This window comes from Poecilia reticulata, chromosome 21 (genome assembly GCF_904066995.2).
Source record: "Poecilia reticulata chromosome 21, P_reticulata-male-v2, whole genome shotgun sequence".
In the NCBI taxonomy this organism is placed as follows: domain Eukaryota; kingdom Metazoa; phylum Chordata; class Actinopteri; order Cyprinodontiformes; family Poeciliidae; genus Poecilia; species Poecilia reticulata.
In genome coordinates this window covers 21,728,193-21,752,252 of record NC_088850.1, presented here as the reverse complement: position 1 = coordinate 21,752,252, position 24,060 = coordinate 21,728,193, and the positions used below count along the sequence as shown (strand labels likewise).

Below are 24,060 nucleotides of genomic sequence, written 5' to 3'. Positions count from 1 at the left end.
AAACAGCCAGTCAGAGTCAGGAGGAAGGTTGTAGCATTTCCAGTCATCCTCGTTACGCACTGCTTACATCCTCCCTCTTACTATTTGCTAATTACCACAACAGAGCCTGCCATGAATGCTAAGGCTAGTTAGCATGACCACTGATGACGGCAGATAAACAGTTTTTCTGTAATGTTAGGTTGTTCTCCACAATTAGCACAGCTGCTCCAAACCAGAAATCTTAGCAGTCTTATGAGCGCTGTGTGTAACAGGCAAAGTTTGATTGACAATTCTAAGCCTTTCCTGCTGGCTCTCATTGGTTGTTTCTGCAAGTAGCACTAGAACAACAAGAAGATCTAGTTTTTTTATTTTTTCCATATGACAGTTTTAACAAATATGTAAAAAAAATAAAAATAAAAAATACCTAATGCAGCTTCAAAGTACATGCAGTTTGACTTAACTCAAGTGATTTTGTCCATTTGAAAGCAGTTTTTAATCATCATAAAAACCACAGTATCATCTTAATGCAATGAACTCTTCTCTTACCCTCCACCTAACCCCCTCAGATCTAGTGGACATCGATGTGGTCATCGTCGTGTTCATCCCAACCTCTAGTATTTCATCATATATCTTTAGCTACGTCAGATATACTCTGCAAAGTCTTACCTTCCCAATAGCCATCTCTCAGTCTCTGGGGGTGAAAGAGATCTACTTCACTACAGGTAAGAGAGTCTGCAGGTTGAGTGGTTTACCTCCTGAGTCAGATTTGATGTGGATGAGAATTAAAAAACCGTCTGTCTTTTTTTGAAACAGCCTGTGATCCAAACTCTGCTAATGGGCTCCAGTGTCGGTGTGAGAGCGGCTTTGCTTGGCCATGTGATACGTGTAACAACAACACCAACTCATGCAACAATCAGACCTGTACATGTTTATATGGACTTCCTCCCAATGACGAGTTCTGTCAGCCTGTCTCAAGTAAGAATATTGTTCTCTTACTTTTTAAATTAATATTCTTAGTAGTATTCAATTAGACGTCTGCACAGGATCAGGGAACTTGTTTGTTTAGCTGCAAATATGTGCCGGGATGCAACATTGGTTGCTTTTATTTAGCCTTATTTCTTTTCTTCGTCTCCAGATGCCACTATATGCGAGCCAACTCCTCCACCTCCCACAGGTATGTGAAAACATGAAGAACTGAGTTGGAGCTCAACGGTTGAACTTGGCTTAGAGTTTGCTTCAGCAGAATCTGCACAGTTTCACTCAGATCTTAAGTAAAATCACGCCATGAAAAGATGGATGTTTCCAATCATAATCAGATGTTGAAACTACTATAATATGTCATAAAAATGTGTTTTACAAACCAACTTTTGTGTAATTTTTTGGAATTCTATGTGATAGACCAACACAGAGTATTATGATAATGTAAAGTGAAAATATACATGGTTATTTACAGGTGGAAAGTTTTTGTCCTCATGAAAATTGTTAACCACCACAAATCTGGTCTTTATGTCAACAGAATGGCTGGGCATTGAAGTAGTCCTTGACCTGCAGATCCCATTGGCCACTGCGCCATCAAACTTACTTGATTTACTCAGGGCGGCTCTGAGAAATGAAACCTTTCCCATTGAGCTCTCACAGACCGTAGATGTTTTAGATGTAGAGTTAACCACAGGTAAGAGCTTTGGCTTAACTGCCGATTAATCCGTCTCATCAGGATTGAGGCTTTTAAAATGTTTACTTTCTATCTTTTAAAAAACCTTTGCCAGCTTGCTCTCCAAACTCCACCAATGAACTGCTCTGTCAATGTGAAGAAGGTTTTGCTTGGCCATGTGGCATGTGCAACAGCAGCAACTCATGCAATGACCCCAGCAATCCGTTCTGTACGTGTTTAAATGGACTTCCTTCCAACAACGACTTCTGCCAGCCAATCACAAGTAAGGAAACTTATTTTTTTTATGTATATTTTTGTATTTATCAAATAGGGGTCTGTACAGTGTCAGAAATAAAAATCATATTTTATACTGGCATCTTTAAGAACTTGCAAGTTCTCCCTGAATGCTCAGTTCCGGCTTTCTTGACTGAAAAATAAAAACGGTTTTCTTCGTTGCTCCACAGATTCATCTGTGTGCCCAACTCCTACTCCAGGTATGTAAAACGTTTCAACTGTAAATTAACACATTTGTGATCAGCCTGGTTCCTTCTCCAGGAACCAGGTTGAACTAAAAAGAAAGAAAGAAAAATCTACCTGATTTATATTTCGACAAACCCAGGAGAAAACAGGGGGGCTTTGATTCAAACATGCTGCTTTGTTGCATATAATGCAACATCAGCAGGTTCATTACATCATTGACCTCAAACCTAGTGAGTAAATTGTTTCTGCTCTGCCATCATGTTGGCAAGATGAGAATGCAATTTATTTCCATTTACCAACAAATCTGTTGTACATGGATAAGGTGGATAAAGTAAGTAGTTTATTTACCTTAATAAAAATAAATTACCGTCTGAACATGAAAGTTCAACACTCTACAGTCTTTTAGTGCCCTGTTGCAGCAAAATAGTTGTTAGGTGAAATAATAGGTTGACTTGTAGTCGGTTGCAGCCTCTCTGGGTACTGGTTGCACAGTGGTGTGCTTTTTCAGCAGTGCAAACAGAACCCAAGATTTATTCACACCATATTGGGTCAACGCTGCTATATTTTTTCACAGGGTTTGTGTCAGTTCCATAAAAGTCATAGATATGTGAATATCAGTTGAGCTGCAAGACTTGCATGTACGTTCACTGAAACAACAGAGGCATTTGTCCTCCTCTCCCAGAGCTGCAAGAGCAACATCTCATTCTGGTCTTGCAGCCGTGTTTGTGTTGTTCCTGGAACGTGTTCTTAACACATTGTCTGCCATTGTGTGATGTCTAGACAGCTTGTAGACGCAACTGCAGCACAACCTGAGAGGAGATACTAAGAGTTCTACACATGGGTTCTTGCAAAGTATTGCATTTTCTGACCAGAAAGAAATTTGTATCTGTATCATCCCCTTCACAATACAGCTACTCATCAAGAGTCTCTTATTCCAGAGATTTCTTTGAAGCCAGTATAACACAGACTGCTACACTAGATGCTTCCTGCTTCTAAAACCTCTTGACCATGATCACTACAGCTTTGCATTTTGTTTAACTGAACTTTGTACCTGGATCATTTTGGCTTGATGTTATGTTTTGGTGTCATCTCTTTTTATGGGTTTTATTTTGTGGTGTTTTTCTTGTGTTCTGTTCTTTGTGTGTTGCTTCAGATTCTCATTTTAATACTTATCCTGATGGTTTTGTTTGGTGAGAATCCTTTTTTACCAAACTCCAGTCCTGGAGGCAGATGTTCTTCAACTTCTGGTTGTGTTCCAAGTCCAACATACAGGAAACAAACTCAAGTCCTGCAGAGCCTAGTGACCGATTTATGCGAATCAGTTGTGCTGACACAGTGACACATCTAAAAGCCCCTTAGTATGGGAGTTTTAAATCAGTGTTTTAGATCTATGTGTGTGCATTCCCATGTTCATTAGTCAACTTTCCCTCGGCTACTCAAAGCTTCTCACCCAGCTGATCTGCATTCCACTGACTGGTTTTACTGATTAGTTCTCATGTCACATAATGACGTCTGTTGTCATCCTTCATGCATCATGAGATCAATCCAGGTAGATTCCCAGATTAACTGTTTACAAGCTTGTATGAATTAGAGAACAGCTTGTATGAATTAGAAAAGTGTGGGTAAATGGAAATGCAACATCTTACATAAGTGGGCATTAGGGTTTGAAGAGGTCACATTTCTATAGCCTACAAATGGATTATTTGAATAAAATAATACATTTAGAGGTTCCTTGCTCTATACATCTGTAAGAATTACTGGAATTTAAATATAAGGTAACTTCTGCGAATGCCAATGTTTATTTAATTTTTTTGTTTTTCATTTCTAGTGACAATGGTCTTAACAACTCCACCAACTTATGGTATGACAACAAAAAACAAAAACAAATAAAATGATAATAAGCAACTTTCTGTATTGTCTCTCCCATTTTCCCTCTTTTGCTCAGTGGTCAGAGATTATACGGTTTAGTTTTGTGGATGGTCTGTCCCAACTTCTCAGTAGTCTTAATTCTGTTGGAATTTTCATGCATTTGCCTTAACAGAGATTGATTTAGTCCTGGAAGTACACATCCCGTTCTCAAGCTACCAGTCTGATACGCTGGATGTGTTTAGAGAGTCTGTGAACAACAAAACCTTCCTCACACCGTTCTCAAAGTCTTTAAACATTACAGAGTTAATCTTGACTACAGGTAAGAGTGTCTACTTACTTGCTGTACTTAATCATTATTTGTTTTACTTTTTTTGAATTGATCCTGAGAATAAAACGGTGCAGGATATTTTAAAATTTCTATCTTTTTAAATATCTTCAACAGTCTGTGATCCAAACTCCACTTATGGATATCAGTGTGTGTGTGAAAACGGCTTTGCTTGGCCATGTAACATGTGCCGCAGTAACATTTCATGCAGCAGCCAATCCTGTACCTGCATATATGGACTTCCTTCCAACAACGAGTTCTGTGAGCCAATCACAAGTAAGAAAGACAGCTGAAGGAGTAACCTGCACAGAGTCAATAAGATTCTGTTTAAACTGATCAAGATTTATAATCACATTGTTTATAGTCACACATTTTGAATTGAATCTCTAATTGGTCCACAGATAATTCCACATGCCCAATACCACCACCACCTCCAGGTATGTAAAACATGTAGACTTGGTGTTGAGGTACAATATATGTTGACTGTTTCAGAAAGCAGATTCAAAAAATACTCAACCTCCCAGAATTCTTTGCTGCAGAGGCCAAGAAATGCTAGAAAGTTTTTTCATGAAGGTTTCCTTCTCATATCTTTTTGGACATACAATCATCACTTTAGTAAACTAGAAGGATGTTTATGAGGTGCACAAAGATAGAGGCAGTGAGTTAATTTATTCATTAATTATCCTACCAATTATTAATTATGAGGGGAATTTATCATATTGAGAGTGTAAACTATTGTTTTTAATAGGGAATCAAGTTCATAAACTTTAAACCTCCAAATTACAGCCTGAACTTTTCCCTGCTGTGACTTGATGTCCCCACACTGACTTACTCAGACAATCCCTTTCTGTTACTCCAAACACAAAGTGGATCATTTGCAAAACTCGTAGTTTGTAGATATCTGTGAGGGATTGTGATGGTATGAAGGCCTGCAGAGACGGGCTTTCAAACTCTGATGATCCACCTCTGCACAAAAACAGGCCAACACTGGAGCTGAGTTTACAGTATTAACAGTTTCCTCAGTGATCTCCAGTATCACTAAAGGTTTGACTGAGTCTCTTCACCTCAACAGAACCTGTTTACATTGACGTGGTCATTGATGTGAGGATTCCTGATACCATCATGCAACCAAATATACTGGCATTATTCCGAAATGCTCTCAAGAATCAAAGCTACCCTATTCTTCTCAGTCAGTTAAATGTCTTACAAATAGACTTGACCACAGGTAAGAGGACCTGGTCCCCTTGTGCTTTCTCTGCATAATGTCAGCTAATAATCTACAGTAAAGGTGAATGACTTTCCTGCTTTAATGTCTTTCACAGTCTGCTCTCCAAACTCCACCGATGGACTGCAGTGTAGATGTGAGGATGGTTTTGCTTTACCATGTAACATGTGCACCAGTAACATCTCCTGCAGTGATGTCTACAGTCAAACGTGCACATGCATAAATGGACTTCCTGCAAACGATGAGTTCTGCCAAGCAAAGACCAGTAAGTTTTCTGTTTCACTGCTTTTCTAACTAATTATTTAAATGATCTAAATTCCAGTTTAAGATGGTGAGATTTAATCTGTCATTGGTCCACAGATACCTCCATCTGCCTACCACCTACTCCAGGTATGTAAAACACTTAGACTTGAGTTGATATTTGTTCTTGCCAGTTTCAGAAAACAGGTTCAGCAAAACCTGAATCTCCCAGAATTCTGTGCTGCAGAGACCAAGAGATGCATAACAGGGAAGCATAGAATGTAGAATTCTAATGTTGACATTTGCAGAGATCCTACAATCTGAAACAACCAATCAGAGCCAGGAGGAGGGTCTGAGTGGTGTCAGTCACGTTTGTGTACATGCTGCTCGACGCGCTAGTGGTAGAGAAGCAACTTACCATTAGAGGGAAACTGTTTATCTGCTACCAGTGGTGGCCATGCCAACAAGCCTGAGCGTTGATGGCAGACTATGTTTGGGGAACTAGTTTTAGTTTAGCAGAGAGCAATAAGAAGGGTTTGAATAGCGCGTACATGAGCTTGATTGACTATGTTAATCAATCAAAGACCTCCTGACTCTGATTTAATGTTTCTGACCAAGCAGTGTATTTCTTTAGAGAAGGCAGAAGTGGCCATTTTTTCACAACTTATCTTATAATATACTGTCACAACATAGTGACAGTCTTAACAAAAATGTCAAAAGTATATTTTTATCAAAGATATCTAAGGCAGCTTTAAATATTTTAAGTTACATTCCTGATAGCCCCAGTTTTATTTACACACAAGAATTAATCAAAGTTTCTTTTGTTCGCGGTCCCAACAACAGCTCCTCTACCAACCTATAGTATGATACAAGACAAACTGTAGAATGAAGGGTGTAAGCATGCAAAGAGCTCAGTCTGGGAAGCCTGCAAGGATTGTAGATACATTAAGGATGTAGTAATTATAAATTGTAAATGATCAGTATTATAATTTACATTATCTGTTCACTTTAGTACAAATCGATCTGGTTCTTGAAGTGCACATCCCAGTGAACAGTTTACAAGACGACACACTCGGTACATTCAGAAGGAATCTGCTAAATAAAACCTTCCCTGATACACAACAGGCTTTCACAGTGTTAGAAATAACACTGACCACAGGTAAAACCTTTAGCTAAATTAATTAAAATATGATGCTTTTTATTGGAAAATGTGTAATTTTTTTTCATTTTAAATATCTTTAACAGTCTGTGATCCAAACTCCACTTATGGATATCAGTGTGTGTGTGAAAACGGCTTTGCTTGGCCATGTAACGTGTGCCGCAGTAACATTTCATGCAGCAGCCAATCCTGTACCTGCATATATGGACTTCCTTCCAACAACGAGTTCTGTGAACCAATCACAAGTAAGAAAGACAGCTGAAGGAGTAACCTGCACAGAGTCAATAAGATTCTGTTTAAACTGATCAAGATTTATAATCACATTGTTTATAGTCACACATTTTGAATTGAATCTCTAATTGGTCCACAGATAATTCCACATGCCCAATACCACCACCACCTCCAGGTATGTAAAACATGTAGACTTGTGTTGAGGTACTATATATGTTGACTGTTTCAGAAAGCAGATTCAAAAAATACTCAACCTCCCAGAATTCTTTGCTGCATACATGGGACAGAAGATTCTAGGATGGGATGATGTGCAAGACAGAAAAGAATCTTACTGAAGTAAATAAGAAAGATGAGCAGTATTTAATTAATGACAAACAATCCTCTGGAATGATGAAGGTGGCCACATAATGCTGGGTCCAAAGTCTCAGCACCTAACAATAAGTCAGATGTCCAACAGTTAGTGATGAGGTCACACATTCATTCAACAACCAACACCTGTAAAGAGTTAAGTAAGTTAAATGGTCAAGCTGGGCAGAGTGAGTGGAAGTATGGGACATTTCTGAAACATGTCGGACAATTAAATCACGTTCTACAAAACAGCTCTACTTATAGTGGGTATTGTAGCTTCCACATCCATTTGCATACTTTGAAAATGATCGATAAGAATTTAACATTTTAGAGATACAATAAAGACACAGATGTGACCTCATGCAACTTTTTTTACCAATACCTTTAATTAGATCAGTTACTGTAATGCACAACTCAAAAGAGACACTGATGTTAAGATAAACATCAGTTCTGAAGGTCTTGTTCATCAAACCTCTCATAACCTACATTATCATCATTACTGTCAGATCTATGACTGTCCTTTTCAGAAGCTGGAACATAAGCCCACTTTTTTTTCAAAGTTCTCCTGTGTTTGCTTTCTTACTGCTAATATTTTTAGTATTACTTTTGTTTCTCTTGTGATTTTGTTATCTACATCTTCCAATCTGAAAAGTGTTAATATCCACAGCATTTTTTTAGCAATAATATGATTTGTTCAACTTTGAATAAACTCCTAATACATCAGCCCACATTCAGCACACGACAGGTCAAATCATTAATTTACTTTCTAACAGCACATGTTGTTGTAAATATTACCAAAGCTTCATTTTAAAATTAATTATTTTTGTAAATCTGACAGAGCAAAATTCTGTGAAAAAATAACATTTACAGCTGACATAAAGTTCTGTGCATGAAAAAAAAGAACTCTCCTCTTACACCTGCCTCCACCTAACCACCGCAGATCTAGTGGACATCGATGTGGGCATCGTCGTGTTCATCCCAACCTCTAGAGTTTCATCATATATATTCAGCTACGTCAGAAATACTCTGCAAAGTCTTACCTTCCCAATAGTCATCTCTCAGTCTCTGGGGGTGAAAGAGATCTACTTCACTACAGGTAAGAAAGTCTGCAGGTTGAGTGGTTTACCTCCTGAGTCAGATTTGATACAACTAAGATAAGAGTAGATTAAAATAAAAAATAATATATATATATATCTTTTACAGCCTGCGATCCAAACTCTGCTAATGGGCTCCAGTGTCAGTGTGAGAGCGGCTTTGCTTGGCCATGTGACATGTGTAACAACAACACCAACTCATGCAACAATCAGACCTGTACATGTTTATATGGACTTCCTCCCAATGACGAGTTCTGTCAGCCAGTAACAAGTAAGAAAGACAGCTGAAGGAGTAACCTGCACAGAGTCAATAAGATTCTGTTTAAACTGATCAAGATTTATAATCACATTGATTATAGTCACACATTTTGAATTGAATCTCTAATTGGTCCACAGATAATTCCACATGCCCAATACCACCACCACCTCCAGGTATGTAAAACATGTAGACTTGTGTTGAGGTACTATATATGTTTACTGTTTCAGAAAGCAGATTCAAAAAATACTCAACCTCCCAGAATTCTTTGCTGCATACATGGGACAGGAGATTCTAGGATGGGATGATGTGCAAGACAGAAAAGAATCTTACTGAAGTAAATAAGAAAGATGAGCAGTATTTAATTAATGACAAACAATCCTCTGGAATGATGAAGGTGGCCACATAATGCTGGGTCCAAAGTCTCAGCACCTAACAATAAGTCAGATGTCCAACAGTTAGTGATGAGGTCACACATTCATTCAACAACCAACACCTGTAAAGAGTTAAGTAAGTTAAATGGTCAAGCTGGGCAGAGTGAGTGGAAGTATGGGACATTTCTGAAACATGTCGGACAATTAAATCACGTTCTACAAAACAGCTCTACTTATAGTGGGTATTGTAGCTTCCACATCCATTTGCATACTTTGAAAATGATCAATAAGAATTTAACATTTTAGAGATACAATAAAGACACAGATGTGACCTCATGCAACTTTTTTTACCAATACCTTTAATTAGATCAGTTACTGTAATGCACAACTCAAAAGAGACACTGATGTTAAGATAAACATCAGTTCTGAAGGTCTTGTTCATCAAACCTCTCATAACCTACATTATCATCATTACTGTCAGATCTATGACTGTCCTTTTCAGAAGCTGGAACATAAGCCCACTTTTTTTTTCAAAGTTCTCCTGTGTTTGCTTTCTTACTGCTAATATTTTTTAGTATTACTTTTGTTTCTCTTGTGATTTTGTTATCTACATCTTCCAATCTGAAAAGTGTTAATATCCACAGCATTTTTTTTAGCAATAATATGATTTTGTTCAACTTTGAATAAACTCCTAATACATCAGCCCACATTCAGCACACGACAGGTCAAATCATTAATTTACTTTCTAACAGCACATGTTGTTGTAAATATTACCAAAGCTTCATTTTAAAATTAATTATTTTTGTAAATCTGACAGAGCAAAATTCTGTGAAAAAATAACATTTACAGCTGACATAAAGTTCTGTGCATGAAAAAAAAGAACTCTCCTCTTACACCTGCCTCCACCTAACCACCGCAGATCTAGTGGACATCGATGTGGGCATCGTCGTGTTCATCCCAACCTCTAGAGTTTCATCATATATATTCAGCTACGTCAGAAATACTCTGCAAAGTCTTACCTTCCCAATAGTCATCTCTCAGTCTCTGGGGGTGAAAGAGATCTACTTCACTACAGGTAAGAGAGTCTGCAGGTTGAGTGGTTTACCTCCTGAGTCAGATTTGATACAACTAAGATAAGAGTAGATTAAAATAAAAAATAAAATATATATATATACATATATATATATATCTTTTACAGCCTGCGATCCAAACTCTGCTAATGGGCTCCAGTGTCGGTGTGAGAGCGGCTTTGCTTGGCCATGTGACATGTGTAACAACAACACCAACTCATGCAACAATCAGACCTGTACATGTTTATATGGACTTCCTCCCAATGATGAGTTCTGTCAGCCAGTAACAAGTAAGAATAATGTTTTGTTACTTTCTATATAAAGGTTGTTAGTAGTACAAATTCATTAGACGTCTGTACATAATCATACAGACCTTATTTGTTCAACTGCAAATATGTACGTATTTACGTTTCCTGACCTGAAGATCCAACATTTTGTTTTATTGCCCCTCTCGCTCCACAGATGCCACTACATGCCCACCTCCTCCACCCTCCACAGGTATGTAAACCATGGAGACCTGAGGTGTGGTTAATCAGTTTGCTTTAGCAAACAGGTCGAAGTTCTTAGGTAAAAATCTGCACATTTTCACCCAGAGTTTTGGTAAAGTCATGCCATGGAAAAGGAATGTTTTACATCCCGTAGCCATACACGAGAGTTCAGTATTTGCTTAAATTTAGATGTCAGGGTTTTGCAGATAAAACCCTGTCAGCTGTTCAAGGCCTCCCAGTAACCTGGGTAGGTTGTGTTCACACAATCACCATAACACCATAATCACAGTAATGAGCTCAGAGTTTAAGTTTTCTTGCAGTATGACATGTACAACAAGGTATGCTGAAATTTCTTATTCCAACCACAGCTGCCACTACACCCATCACGGCTGCCCCGACAACCCCCCCGTTACAGGGTATGACAAAACCTGGTTAGGTTTGTGGAATGACATCAAATCTCTCTGTGTATAAGCTGAAAAAAGGCCTTTTTGTTCATTTAACTGAACAAAAAGGGATAATTATTGTATCAGCCTATGTTTGTTTTAGGACACCATATTTAATGATCAAATTGCTTCTGAAATTGATCAAATTTCAGAAGCAATTTGATCATTAATAGGGTAATTCCAGGAACTAGTTCCAGGGGTAATGGACATGAAGTCCCTGCACGCTACATAAACTTGAAGTATGGAATTGTGATGCATTCAAAGAGGCTATAAGCTGTGAGTGAAACCATAAATCATCAGAGGGCATTTATGTGGTCTTTCTCAGCCTTTGATGTCCACAGACAGCATCAAGGAAGGACATACAGTCATGTGGCTGAATTTTCCCTACAAGTACTTAAACCACATCAGACTGTTTTTTGCTAAACGTGTTTACAAATATGACCCCAGATTGGACAAACTCCTGGTAGAGACGTCTCTACAGAAGCTGCAGTCCAGGCTCTAAACGACCATGTTGTATTAGTTAGTTTTATTACTGTCTCATCCTGCCATTTGTCAGTAACTGTCAAATGGATCCACAGACGGCTCCATTATTACTTGCTGTGTCACGTCAACGTTCTTCTTCTGCGCTTTGGGGACGAAGGTGTTCACACAGACTACGGTCAACCTTAATGTGAAGCACCTCCAGTCACCTTTTTTATCACTTTTGGATCACAATTTGAATAGTAAAGTTGACCAGTGATTACTGGAAACAATGGCCGTTTTTATATTCCTCCTAATGAAATTCTCCCGTTTATTTCTGCAAATCCAGACACTGAGGTGACCCTTGTCTTCCGGATCCCAGCCTCCATTGTGCAAAACTATTCACTTTCACTACTCAAAAGCATATTGGACAACTTTACCAGCTATGAACTTTCAGCGTTTTTGAAAGTAAAAAAAATAGACTTGACGACAGGTAAAAAATAAAAATAAAATAAATAAATAAATAAAAAATAAAATATCGCATGACTTTCATCTTTTCAAATTCCTTTTAAAGTCTGCTCTCCGAACACACCGGTGCAACTGCGCTGTCAATGTGAGGACAGTTTTGCATGGCCTTGTGATCTGTGCAACACCAGCAATTCATGCAATGACGTCACCAGTCAGCAGTGTACATGCAGAGATAAACTCTCTTCTATCAACCAGTATTGTCAACCACTCGGTAAGCATGTTGTTTATGTCTTTCAAAAGGTGATATTATCAGCAATTAAGGTAATTAATTAAAAAAGACACATAAATCAAAACTTTTGCTTGTGTTTGCTTCACAGGTAGCACATCATGTTCCGGTAGGAAAAAACATTTTCAGTTTTGCTCTTGTGTTTCAGTTTTAGATCTAATACATCTGAGAACCTTCATCGGGTCTTTTTATTTGTTTCTTGTGATTTCAGCCACAACACCACCGCCAACCCCAGCAACGCCGGAACCTACACCATCGCCAACCCCAGCAACGCCGGAACCTACACCATCGCCTAAAAATATACCAGGCATCATTACCATGGACATGGCGTTCGAAGAGTCATTCAATGACAAGAACAATCAAGTTTACAAAACCATTGAGGACGCTGTAAGTCATCATTACTTAATGTGCCTGTCTTTCTGCTCTCATAGCAAAGCACTGAAATTACAAGATGTGATTTTATTTATTTCTTGTCTTTTGTCATTCTCTCAAACAGATTTTAAAAAAGTGTGAAAGTGTTTTACAAACAAATTGTTCAGTCAAAACTCTGACTTTCACGTAAGTGAAATTTTATTCTCAGTTTTGCTGTGAATTCTGTTAAATTGTCTATCAAAATCAAACAGAAGAATAATGTGCATTTACATTAAATAAAAGTTTACTGAAACATTAATTTATTTTTTTTACTTTGTAGTTACACAAAATGATCCTTTAGTTCAGCTTCGTTTTCATGGCGGCACAAGTGCTGCTAGCTGGCTTGTGCCATCAGCACCCAATGGACTCGGCTATAGACAAATATGCATTTCATGTATTTTGACTTCAACTCAGACCTTATCATATTAAAAGAAGAGTGACAGATGGAGGAGTAAATATGAGGGGAGATGAAATTCAGCAGCAAATAAACTTGCAAGTAATTTGTGATGCCCTCCTTTTTTGTCTTATTTGGTAATGCGTTTCAAATTGTAATATCAAAGAAATATAGTTTTAAAAAGTGGTTTCTTTTACTCAGGAAATAATTAAACTACAAACATATTTCTTTATTTTACAACCAGATCTATAGACTCATCAAGAAATAACTTAAATAGAACATTTCTGACAGCATGAAGTTGGAAAAAATAAAGCAACATATCATTCCCCAATTTAAACAAAAGTTGATAATAAAAGAAACTAAGTCACTGACATCTAGCTGCCTGGAAAGAGAATCTAGAAAACACCTATAAGAGCTATGAAATATGAAAACAACATTTTGCAAGGTGTGAATTCTGGTATATGAGAAATAAAACAAAATAACTTTTCCAAAAAACTAATCATGCAGCCACTCAAACATGGTGTTAGTATGATTATCTGGGTCTGCGTTTCTTCATCAGAAGCTGCAATCCCCCTGGGTTCTCCTGTACCATTTATGTAACTATTTATCTGCAACAACTTTGCAGTAGAATTAAATATTTCTCTTTGTGATTTAAATTAAGATTATTTTTTTTCTTTCATTGCAGGGCTGGGAGTACAATTGCTAATTATGAGCTTAATGTTTTTTCATCTGAAACGCCAACAAATATCAAAGTTCAGATAACAAAAAATGAAATATTATCTGAAGTGGCATCAATATACCCCGTCAGCATTGTCAGTAAGTAGACCTTAGCAAGGCTGGGGAATATTTAAAATGTCTATTTAATACAAAAATGTTTGAGGATAACTGATTAATGATGTTCTTATCTCTTTGAAGCTTCAAAGCTATTGTCGGTTGATAGAGATCCACTCTACGTCAAGGACAGTATAAAAGTGACATGTGACCCATCTGACCTCACCTCAACTGGCCTCAAAATTGTAAACCCTTCCACATCATGGACACATAATGGAGTACTTCTCAAACAAACTTCTGATTCAATTCAAATCTCTACATTTTCAAAATATGATGATGATGGTAAGAAAGAAATCTACCCCTTGGCAGCAAACGGACATATCAAGAACTGGAAATAATGTCATGTATTAAGATAATAAGGTTTAGTTGAAGATATTTAAATAGCTACTTTTTCATCTCCATCTACAGTTTACCCATAAATGTAAAGATTCAAGAAGAAATGGAACAAACGTTAATCCTACACAGCAAGAAACAGCAAATATTTATATTATTCAATAAGCATAGATGACAATGGATCCTGATTGGTGTGTAGTTATAAGTATGATTTGATTTAAAAGGGCAGACAGAAAAAAAGGGAAAACCTTATTAAACACAAAAACATGAAATATATGTAAAACATAAATAATAAATCAATAGCTTAAGAGAACCTGTTTTTTAAAGTAACAGCTGTTACTGTAACATCAGCTATTCTTGACTGCCATATTCACGTTTTAAAAAAAGATTTCTATTGCATTTTTAACATTTCTGAAAATTCGCTTGCACTCAGAGCAATTGTCGTTCTGTGAAGTGTCATGTGAGAATATTCTCTATGAATTGGTGTTCCATATCTAAACTCAGTTGGAGTGGTGGCTCCTCGTTTACAGCTGTGCTGCAGTGTAACAGATCATTGACTTGCTGTGAATTTGGTCAAATCTAGCATTTCTGTACTTCACATATGGTGTAAGCATGACTGAAGAGTGTTGGAGCCAAACCACATTTATAAACCTTAGTTGTTTTTTTCTGGCTTTTCTATTTTGCCTAACTTAGCCAAATGGATAAATTAAATCCTTTCTGCTTCAGAGTGAAACATCCCAACTGTCCTGCGAATATTTCAAATTTTCTGTGTCTTGTCATCACTGTTTGGTAGTTTTGTTTGACTGACTTTAATGTTACCACATTATGGCACTGATCTTATTGATCAGGCTGTTCCTAAAGATTTAATTCAAATTAAATTGACTGCATTGCAACAAAAAAAAAGTTTTCTAATAGATTTTTTAAAGGGAAAAAACTGTATGCTTTCCTTTTTATTTATAAAGTGAATTTCTAACCTTATAAAGCATATCAGAATATATACATACAACCAGTAATGATGAATTGTTAACACAACAACTAAACCCTGAAAGTTATTTGCACCATCAAATCTTTTGTTATGGCATGTATTATCTAGATATTTCTTCACTACTTTTTTTATCTTGTTCCCCAGGGAATTATGAATGTACGATGACCTGGGGAGCCGGTTCAACTTTCAGACAGTCGAGGCAGCTGACTTCCAGACCTCTCCCTCTGATCACTGTGAGTCCCATCAAAGACACAGTGACGTGTTCCGGGTCAAAGGAACTGACCTGCTCAGCAGCTGAATTGAAAGCTACATTGATCGATCCAAATAATAATGGTAAGTGTGACACAAAGACATGAGTGAAATATTTCTGACACTCTGCAATAAAAAAAAAAATTATAATTTGGGAATTTGTCGTTTTTTCTTTACTGATAGATTTAGGTGTAACATCCTACAACTTTAAACCCTTTTCATCATGTGCTGATGGTGACGTGTTGAAGTACAAATGTAAATTGACAGGAAGGGACAGTGCAAAAGAAATCACTCTGGTACTAACCACAAGACGTGAGTATTAAATGAACAAGAGTATTTAACCTACAGTTTAAAAAAAATCTAGTTATGTTTACCACCACTCAGAAATTATGACCTTAAACATGTTTTCTTTTTCTCCAGTGGAGTTTGACTGCACAAGTGACGTATATGGAAATGCAATGGTTGGAGGTATCGGTGTTGGAAAATGTGACACTAACTATGACGGAGAAAAGACAGCAGTTTGTCAGCCAGATGGTAACTATGGAGATAAACAAGACTACTGCGTCCTACAAGTCATTGTGGAGCTGCTCGATCGATCAAAGGTAATCTTTTTTTTTATTTAGCTTTTTCTGAGCTTTTCAATACAGACACCTGTGTTGCTTTATTTTGAACCTATTAGATTTAAAAAAAATGTAAGCTATTTTTTTATTTATTTTGTCAAATAATATGTATAGTACATTCATTCCAGAGACGTTATACATAAACAACTGCTTAGAGCAATGTGATCATAATTAACAAGAAAATCTCTTTTCTTTCTTGTGACAGAACTTGAATACTTTGACTATTCCAGTATTCTTGGAGGATCTCAAAAATGCGACTGTACAGAATAATAATCAGATCGTTGAGTCTCCGGCGACCCTCATTGCCATGATTAAGATCTTTGAAAATGTCGCCAACACATCCACAACTTTAAAAATCAGTCTAACGAGAAATTCCACAAGGGTAGGTACATGTGTACATTTACACATCATTACATCCAAAAAGGTGATGTGCTTCAGGTATGAGTTCATACGCCTACAACACAGCACAGCATAGAGTCAAGAAGCATTTCATTAACAAAGCCAACACACAAACAGCTACAAGAACACAACGTTCAAATGTCCTAATTAAACCTCCGAACTCACTCAAACTGTGCCAAAGGGCTCAGACACATCATTCCCACAAAAACCATCATTACTGCAACAAAACCAACAGGACACGACAAGTTGTGAAAGGCAGACTTTGTTTAAACGAGCCCCCATAAATATGCTACGTCCAAAAAGGACACAACTTGTTTGAGGACACAGACTCACAAATAGGGGTTCAAATATTCGCCATTGAAACCAGGACAACCAGTGCCACTAGACCAAAATCACAATGAAAAAACAAACAAAACCTAACAGAAGCTGCCACATGTCAGGCTGCATGTCAGGTGGGACGCATCCTGGCAGTGCTGGAGAGAGCAGAAAAGAGGGAGATGATAGACGGATGTCTACACACTCCTTGAGGTCAGCCTGCTTATAGGGGGGCGACAGCAACGCCACAGCTTTAAACAATCAGATATTAATTACAAAACATACAGAATTAGCCAAACCTCAAAAAATGTTTTGAGGGCAGAGAATATCATTTAACCAAAGTCTATAAACAAACACAATCTGGAGAAATAGGCAAAAATAGTTAGAATGTGCCCAAAGCACATAACAACATGCGTACTCACTATCACAGGCTACATGTATATTTCAGTGTTAAAATATTAATACATGCTGTTTGTGTTGCTTTTTTATTTTTTCCTGTAGAACTTCCTAGAAAGTGCTGGCCTTCTCACGATTCCCGAAGCCACGGGGTCTTGGGCTTTTCTAAATTACAACGACACCAGAAATACAACAGAAGATGAACTATTGAAAAAGAGTTCCAGCTCCGCATTCTTGAATGTTTTTGAAAACTTAACAAGATTTATTGGCAATAATCCACTGGACATCAACACAGATTTCATTATCCTGAACAAAACCAGGCACACAGACTCTTTCAACAGTATCTATAACTCCTCGGTGGAAATAGAAATACCACAGGCTGTTGGAGAAGAAAAATTCATCACCATAATCATTTTTGCTTCAATGTACAATGTGCTTCCTGGGAGAGATGAATTCAACACCTCCTCCAGGCGCGTCCATGGAAGGGTTGCCCTCGTTAGTCCTGAAGTTGAAATCTCAAATATTTCATTGACATTTGATGTCATAAATTACACAAATGACACCATAGCAAATCCTAAATGTGTCTTTTGGGATTTTAATCTCTTTGACGGTCTTGGAGGATGGAGCGAAAACGGCTGCTCGTTAGTTTACTTTGCAAATGAGACGGTCAGCTGCAGCTGCAACCACACCACCTCCTTCTCCATCCTTATGTCACCCAAGAGCCCCGAAAGCATTATTCTGGACTACATCACCTACATTGGAGTTGGAATTTCTATGGCCTGCCTGGTTATTTGTCTCATCATTGAAGCAATCATATGGAGGAAAATCAACAAGAACGCAACGTCACACTTGCGTCACGTCTCCATCGTCAACATCGCCGTGTCTCTCCTGATTGCAGACATTTGGTTCATTATTGGAGCGGCCATTTCAGACGCTGACCAGAAGAACCCTCCGGCCTGCACAGCCGCGACCTTCTTCATCCACTTTTTCTACCTGGCTCTGTTCTTCTGGATGTTAGCCTCGGCTCTGCTGCTGCTCTACCGGACTCTCAGTGTCTTTGATGGAGGTCTGTCTAAGCTAACCATGCTGATCATTGGATTCTCTTTGGGATATGGAGCGCCACTGATCATTGCAACTATAACTATAGCTTCGACTGCTCCCTCAAATGAGTACATCAGAGAAAATGTCGTCTGTTGGCTCAACTGGGACCAGTCCAAAGCTCTGCTGGCCTTCGTGATCCCTGCTCTTATGATAGTGGGGATAAACTTTATCATCTTGATTGTGGTGTTGTACAAAATATTGAGAAGAAGAGTTGGAGGAAATGCAGCCCAAACAGGAGAGAAGCACGTTCTCTATGTGATTGCCAGGAGTTTGGCTGTGCTCACGCCGTTTTTCGGTCTGACTTGGGGTTTGGGAATCGGAGTCTTGGTTGACCCCGGAAACTTTGGAATCAATGTTGCCTTTGCTTTCTTCAATTCATTGCAGGTAGGAATTTTACTTTTATGCCGACTAATCTGCTACTCAATGTTCTGGTGTTTGACTGTTTGATGCTACAAAATGATGGACTGAAAAGATGACACTATAAAATTATGCATTTGTTTCTCTAAAGGGTTTCTTTATTCTGGTGTTTGGAACGCTGTTGGACAAAAAGGTGAGTTTGTCACTTAAAAAGAAGCTGATAATGGAGGACTCTCTCATGTCATGACATATTAGCAGCAGTATGCTAATCTTTGAGAATTAACCTTTCAGGTGTGGTCGGCAATGAGCATACGATCACTGACGTCACAGGGTAGAACACAGGTAAGAAAAGTTTCTCTGTTGAAGGTTTTGTTCCCATTTGTATTGTTCCATTCGTTCTCTTTTACAAATTCTTACTGAGAATTTGATTCTGCTTTCAGAGCACCAGTGCTGGAACGTCATCTAGTGGACTGAGCAACTTCTTACAGAAAATAAGAATAAACAGAGGTATGTTACTTTATTAAAAGTATCTCTTTTAAGAGAACTTCAGAGAAACAATCCACCTCTTGAACGATTAGCAAGAGATTTTTATCTTTTTTTGTCACTTTTTGTGCAGCAAGTATAATAAAATCAATCTGTTTTAATACGCGTGGCTTGGAAAATTTTGTATTTTTATCTTAACAAATCTGGCTTTCCCTACAATATCCTTAATATTTTGGATTATTTTACTTCTAAGTAGATATAAGGAGAATTAAAGCACCGAATGGCGAAAAACTGACATCAAATCATCGCCTTCTCTGTCATTAACTTTTTTCTGTTTTCATATGATATTTTTTGCAATGGAGAGTATAAAAAATGAGACGTTGCTTAAGATTTTATAAGCATATGGATATTTAAATATGTGTGTGTATTTGTGTTACAGGCTCCAGAAGGGGGTACCATGCGTCTTCTTCTGGACAAAGTGGATCCAGTGACGCATTCGACACTTAACATGTGCAGGAAACCATGCCCATATAAGGAAAACAACAAACCAATCAGTTTTTTTCTCTTATTACTACAGCCTCTTTAAGTTGACATTATGACCTGAAAGAGTCCCACTGGATTCTTTTTTGAAAAATGAAGAAAGCATTAATTCATCCATCTTTTAAAAGCAGCATTTTAGAAAGCTTTTCAAAGGTGTGTAATGCAGAAAAGCTAAATATTTTAATATTACACAGCCTTTGTTTTTGGGAAATACACAATAATGTAATACTACATAATATATATTATTTTTTTTATTATTATTTTTAATAATATATATCATTTTCCTTAGATGGAATGGCATTTGAAGTAAGTTTAAAGAAAAAGTATTTTGTTTGTCTTTAGTTTACATGTCATGTTTTATGTCCACAAAAACTTTAGAAAATATCTTTTTTTATTAAACTGTGTAACTTGCATCAAAAAAAGGTCAAATCCCCCAAATGGAGTTGAGTTATTGATCTATGGTAATCATTGTATTGAACAGCTACTTCACTTTGTTTGCATAACGTCTCTGTAATCAGTGTGTTATGTAATGACAGCCGTTTATAGAAGCATTTTCTACTGTTTTGGTTTGTTTTTTTGTTGGAAAAGCAGAATAGTCTTATTATAGTTATGGTTAGTACTATTTACATGTACCGTATTTTCCGCACTATAAGGCGCACCTAAAAACCTTCAATTTCCTCAAAAGCCGACAATATTGAGCCACAACAGGTCTAGCAGCTACGGTAAGCAACCGCCGACTTCATTTTCCCCCGTAGAAGAAGAAGTGCGCGGTGCATGCTGGGATAGTTGTCAGACCGCTGGTTTGTTAATAAAGTTTGATAATACATTTAAAGCCAGGGGGGAGCGGAGGGGCGGGGGAAGAGAGACAGAGACTTCGGCGGCAGCGTGTCGGTTGGTCTGTGTTACCCAGAAAGCAGTTGGGCAAAATATCACAACACCAACACCATGAGTGAAACAATGACTGGGGCAGCCTACTATATAATGCACTCGGGGACCACTTTTTTTTTATAAATGTGGATGTGTAATAGAATACGGATCAAATTGGCAACCTAAACTGTAGTGTCTATTCTATGCGCCTTATATATGAAAAACGTTTTAAAATAGGCCATTCATTGAAGGTGCGCTTTATAATCCGGTGTGCCTTAATAGTGCGAAAAATACAGTAAAACATTGTTATGTGTTGTACCCTTAAAGGACACAACACAAACGAAGAAGTCCTCTTTAAATCTTTGGCAGCTGAGCTCCAGAGAGCCTGTGAGATTTGTAGATGTGGAAACATGTTTATCTTGCGTTACAATCGGTGCTTTGATTGTAAAGTAAAGCAGACATGTTTCCTTTGTATCTCAATGTAATATTCACAAGCCTATGATTAAGATTTTGTTTGGAAATTATGTGTAGTCACTTTCTTGAATATATCACATTATGAAAAATAATTTAACAATTACTGCATGTTATTGAATATTATAAAGTCTTGTGACAGAGCCTCTTCTTTCGACCGTATGCAGTTGGTCATTATCCATCAATCAAGTTTATTTGTGTGACTTTAGAACAAAGCAGTTCAAAGTGCTTTACATTATTAAAACAGAAAAATAAAAACGTCTTAAAAGCATCATACAGTCACTGAGAAACCAGTAACACATATTACATTAAACTCTAAACAGGTGAGTTTTTAGTCCAGATTTAAAGGAACTCAGTGTTTCAGCTGTTTTGCAGTTTTCTGGAAGTTTGTTCCAGATTTCTAGTGCAAAGAAGCTGAATGCTGCTTCCTCATGTTTCTGGTTCTGGGGATGCAGAGCAGGACCAGAGCCAGAAGATCTGAGAGGCCTGGAAGGTTGGTACAACAACATCAGGTCTTTAATGTATTGTGGTGCTAAACCGTTCAGTGATTCATAAATTATTTTAAAGTCTGTTCTCTGAGCTACAGGGAGCCAAGGAAAGACTTTAGAACTGGTGATGTGCTCCATCTTCCTGGTTTTAGTCAGAACGCCAGCAGAAATGTTCTGGATCAGCTTTTTTTAGGCAGACCGGTAAAGACACTGTTGCAGCAATGTAACTAAAGATAAATGCATTGATTAGTTTCTCTAGATCTTGCCGAGACATTAGTCCTCTAATCCTAGAAATGTTCTTTATGTGATAGAAGGCTGACTTTGTAACTCTCTATGTGGCTCTAAAGGTTCAGGTCTGAGTCCATCTGGTCTTTGTAATTATATTATACTGTGTGTAATATAATTACTACACACTAAAAATTATATAATTATAATACAGAATAGATGCTCATGACATTTTCTGGCAATTTTTCTGTTTGCCACTAGGTGGCAGTAAATACTTTGACATCTTAAAATTTTGGAAATCTCTACTGCAGTTTGGTGGTCACAGTAGTTTCCAGCTGCAATGCAATACACCATTAACCTTCAACAATAAAAAGTTAACTGCTCTCTCAGTCCGGTTCATTTACTCCTAAATTTGATTTCTTAAGACTCCCGGACTCCAAGAAGACTCAGACTCCAAGAAAATGGAGTGTTTGTTTTCCAAACTAAGCCTTCTATATCCTCGCTGCGCTAAAATTGACATGCTCAACGTTTGGTTAAGAATATTGTTTTCGAAATAGGTCTTCAAAAAAAATAGAATAATCTTTGTTTCATGGGGTGAAATTTGGGTGCAACAGCAGTAAAGTGACGGGACATGAAGGAATGCAAATTCGCATATGACCCCGTCTCTGAAGATCGCAGGAGGGTTAAATACATTGTAGATTTTCTTGTATTCACAAAGGTTAAATGTTACACTTGATCACAAACACATACCCCAACTTGACAAAGGCTCTTCATCATCACAGACATCAAGACAGTTTTGAATCAGTAAAATCCCCCTGAAATATTTTCCCAGAAACTATCATTCTAAAAGCTGTCCTGTACCAGCTGTAAAAAAAGCATAGATAAAAGGATTAAGCATGGAATTGGTCAGAGTAACCCAGTTAAGCGTCTCAATGACAGAAACTGGCACTGGGTCAGCGCTGAATGGAACCAGGGTTATGCAAACAAATAGAGGAGTCCAACAGATGAGAAAAACGCCCATAACAATAGCCAGAGTTTTTGTGGCCTTTCTCTCTCTCTTGCTTGCTTTTCCTCCAGAGTTTTTATTGATGTGGATGATCCGCGCCTGTCTTTGTGCAACTAAGAAAATCTTTAGGTAGATGCAAAGCATGATGAGAGCCAGAAGGTAAAAGGAAAACGTCGGACCTAGAGTGCTGGATAACAGAACCTTCATAGAACAGTTTTCTTCACACGGTTCATGATTTAATCCAGCAATAGTTATGCCAATTCCAATTAACCCGGAAATACCCCAACTCGCCAGAATCATCGCCACGGCAATACTGTTGGTCATCCTGGTTCTGTAGGTGAGAGGCTGACACACTGCATAATATCTGTCAACAGCAATGCAACACAGGTTCAGAATAGAACAGGTGCTCAGGGAAATGTCGAAGTTGTCCCGCACTTGACATATAAAATCTTCATGAAGCAGACAGGAGCTCAGGGAGAACGCCATGCTGAAAGGAAAGACCAGCACGCCGACCAGAAGGTCCGTCGCAGCCAGGGAGACGATGAGAGCGTTGGTCGGAGTGTGGAGCTGTGTGAAGTAACCCACAGAGACTATTATCAGGAGGTTTCCACACACTGTGACCACAGCTACGACAGCGAGGAAAATGTATAGGAAAACACACAGCTTGGAAGAGACAATCTGAGGGGAAGAAGAAAAAGGGCCAATTTCATTGCAAGGATGAAGATAATCTACAGCTCCAGTTCTGTTCAAAGTTTCCATATTACTCAGCAGAAGCAACAAAAGATGTTATTCAAATGAAAATGTCTAATTTCACCTGCAGCACATCTTTTCAGAAAATCATTTTGATTAGTATCACAGCATTGCCGCAGCTCCCATAGTGTCTGAAGACTGGACTTTTAATCTCGTACTTGTCAGACTCCATCTCATTACCATAATTAGGCATCACTTACCACCTCCTCCTTGTATCTAGGCGACAAGCAAAACATGTTAAACATTAACTTTCATCCCTGACTAAATCCAGTTCTAGTGTTTTAACATACCCGTTATATCATGATATGAATCAGGTTTTAGTAAGCAGATGCTTACATTAAGTAAAGCAGAAGTCAGATTAAATATTAGAAGGTTTAACAAAAGTAAAATGAAT

General features: G+C 37.8%; 2 protein-coding genes across 11 annotated transcripts in view; one reads left to right on the top strand and one right to left on the bottom strand.

The window, feature by feature from the left end:
• LOC103457748 (uncharacterized) overlaps positions 1 to 21,341 on the top strand; it is a 30,378-nt gene extending 9,037 nt beyond the window's left edge. For 3 of the 10 annotated variants that reach the window (XM_081602415.1, XM_081602416.1, XM_081602414.1), the window contains exons 7-44: positions 546 to 701; positions 793 to 954; positions 1,115 to 1,153; positions 1,496 to 1,651; positions 1,746 to 1,913; positions 2,095 to 2,124; positions 3,939 to 3,971; positions 4,152 to 4,298; positions 4,422 to 4,580; positions 4,706 to 4,741; positions 5,377 to 5,529; positions 5,627 to 5,794; positions 5,890 to 5,919; positions 6,782 to 6,928; positions 7,015 to 7,173; positions 7,299 to 7,334; positions 8,448 to 8,603; positions 8,711 to 8,872; positions 8,998 to 9,033; positions 10,151 to 10,306; positions 10,430 to 10,591; positions 10,764 to 10,799; positions 11,158 to 11,205; positions 12,041 to 12,184; positions 12,266 to 12,430; positions 12,537 to 12,832; positions 12,942 to 13,003; positions 13,936 to 14,066; positions 14,166 to 14,363; positions 15,544 to 15,732; positions 15,832 to 15,960; positions 16,069 to 16,250; positions 16,474 to 16,650; positions 17,484 to 18,863; positions 18,988 to 19,029; positions 19,128 to 19,178; positions 19,277 to 19,343; positions 19,759 to 21,341. In XM_081602415.1, the coding sequence (XP_081458541.1) occupies positions 546 to 701; positions 793 to 954; positions 1,115 to 1,153; positions 1,496 to 1,651; positions 1,746 to 1,913; positions 2,095 to 2,124; positions 3,939 to 3,971; positions 4,152 to 4,298; positions 4,422 to 4,580; positions 4,706 to 4,741; positions 5,377 to 5,529; positions 5,627 to 5,794; positions 5,890 to 5,919; positions 6,782 to 6,928; positions 7,015 to 7,173; positions 7,299 to 7,334; positions 8,448 to 8,603; positions 8,711 to 8,872; positions 8,998 to 9,033; positions 10,151 to 10,306; positions 10,430 to 10,591; positions 10,764 to 10,799; positions 11,158 to 11,205; positions 12,041 to 12,184; positions 12,266 to 12,430; positions 12,537 to 12,832; positions 12,942 to 13,003; positions 13,936 to 14,066; positions 14,166 to 14,363; positions 15,544 to 15,732; positions 15,832 to 15,960; positions 16,069 to 16,250; positions 16,474 to 16,650; positions 17,484 to 18,863; positions 18,988 to 19,029; positions 19,128 to 19,178; positions 19,277 to 19,343; positions 19,759 to 19,826 (5,816 nt within the window). In that variant the 3' untranslated portion in view covers positions 19,827 to 21,341. The remainder of the gene's footprint in view (positions 1 to 545; positions 702 to 792; positions 955 to 1,114; positions 1,154 to 1,495; positions 1,652 to 1,745; positions 1,914 to 2,094; positions 2,125 to 3,938; positions 3,972 to 4,151; positions 4,299 to 4,421; positions 4,581 to 4,705; positions 4,742 to 5,376; positions 5,530 to 5,626; positions 5,795 to 5,889; positions 5,920 to 6,781; positions 6,929 to 7,014; positions 7,174 to 7,298; positions 7,335 to 8,447; positions 8,604 to 8,710; positions 8,873 to 8,997; positions 9,034 to 10,150; positions 10,307 to 10,429; positions 10,592 to 10,763; positions 10,800 to 11,157; positions 11,206 to 12,040; positions 12,185 to 12,265; positions 12,431 to 12,536; positions 12,833 to 12,941; positions 13,004 to 13,935; positions 14,067 to 14,165; positions 14,364 to 15,543; positions 15,733 to 15,831; positions 15,961 to 16,068; positions 16,251 to 16,473; positions 16,651 to 17,483; positions 18,864 to 18,987; positions 19,030 to 19,127; positions 19,179 to 19,276; positions 19,344 to 19,758) is intronic. The other 7 variants (XM_081602419.1, XM_081602418.1, XM_081602422.1 and 4 more) reach the window with 7 other exon arrangements.
• Positions 21,342 to 22,748: 1,407 nt separating this feature from the next.
• Positions 22,749 to 23,756, bottom strand: LOC103457962 (trace amine-associated receptor 1-like). Its single transcript, XM_081602425.1, has one exon. It carries the CDS (start codon positions 23,673 to 23,675, stop codon positions 22,749 to 22,751), a length of 927 nt encoding a protein of 308 aa, XP_081458551.1. The 5' UTR covers positions 23,676 to 23,756.
• Positions 23,757 to 24,060: the final 304 nt, after the last annotated feature.

What these genes read in the sequence shown, in the direction of transcription:
- LOC103457962 (XM_081602425.1), bottom strand. Translation starts at nt 23,675, where the DNA reads ATGGAAACTTTGAACAGAACTGGAGCTGTAGATTATCTTCATCCTTGC.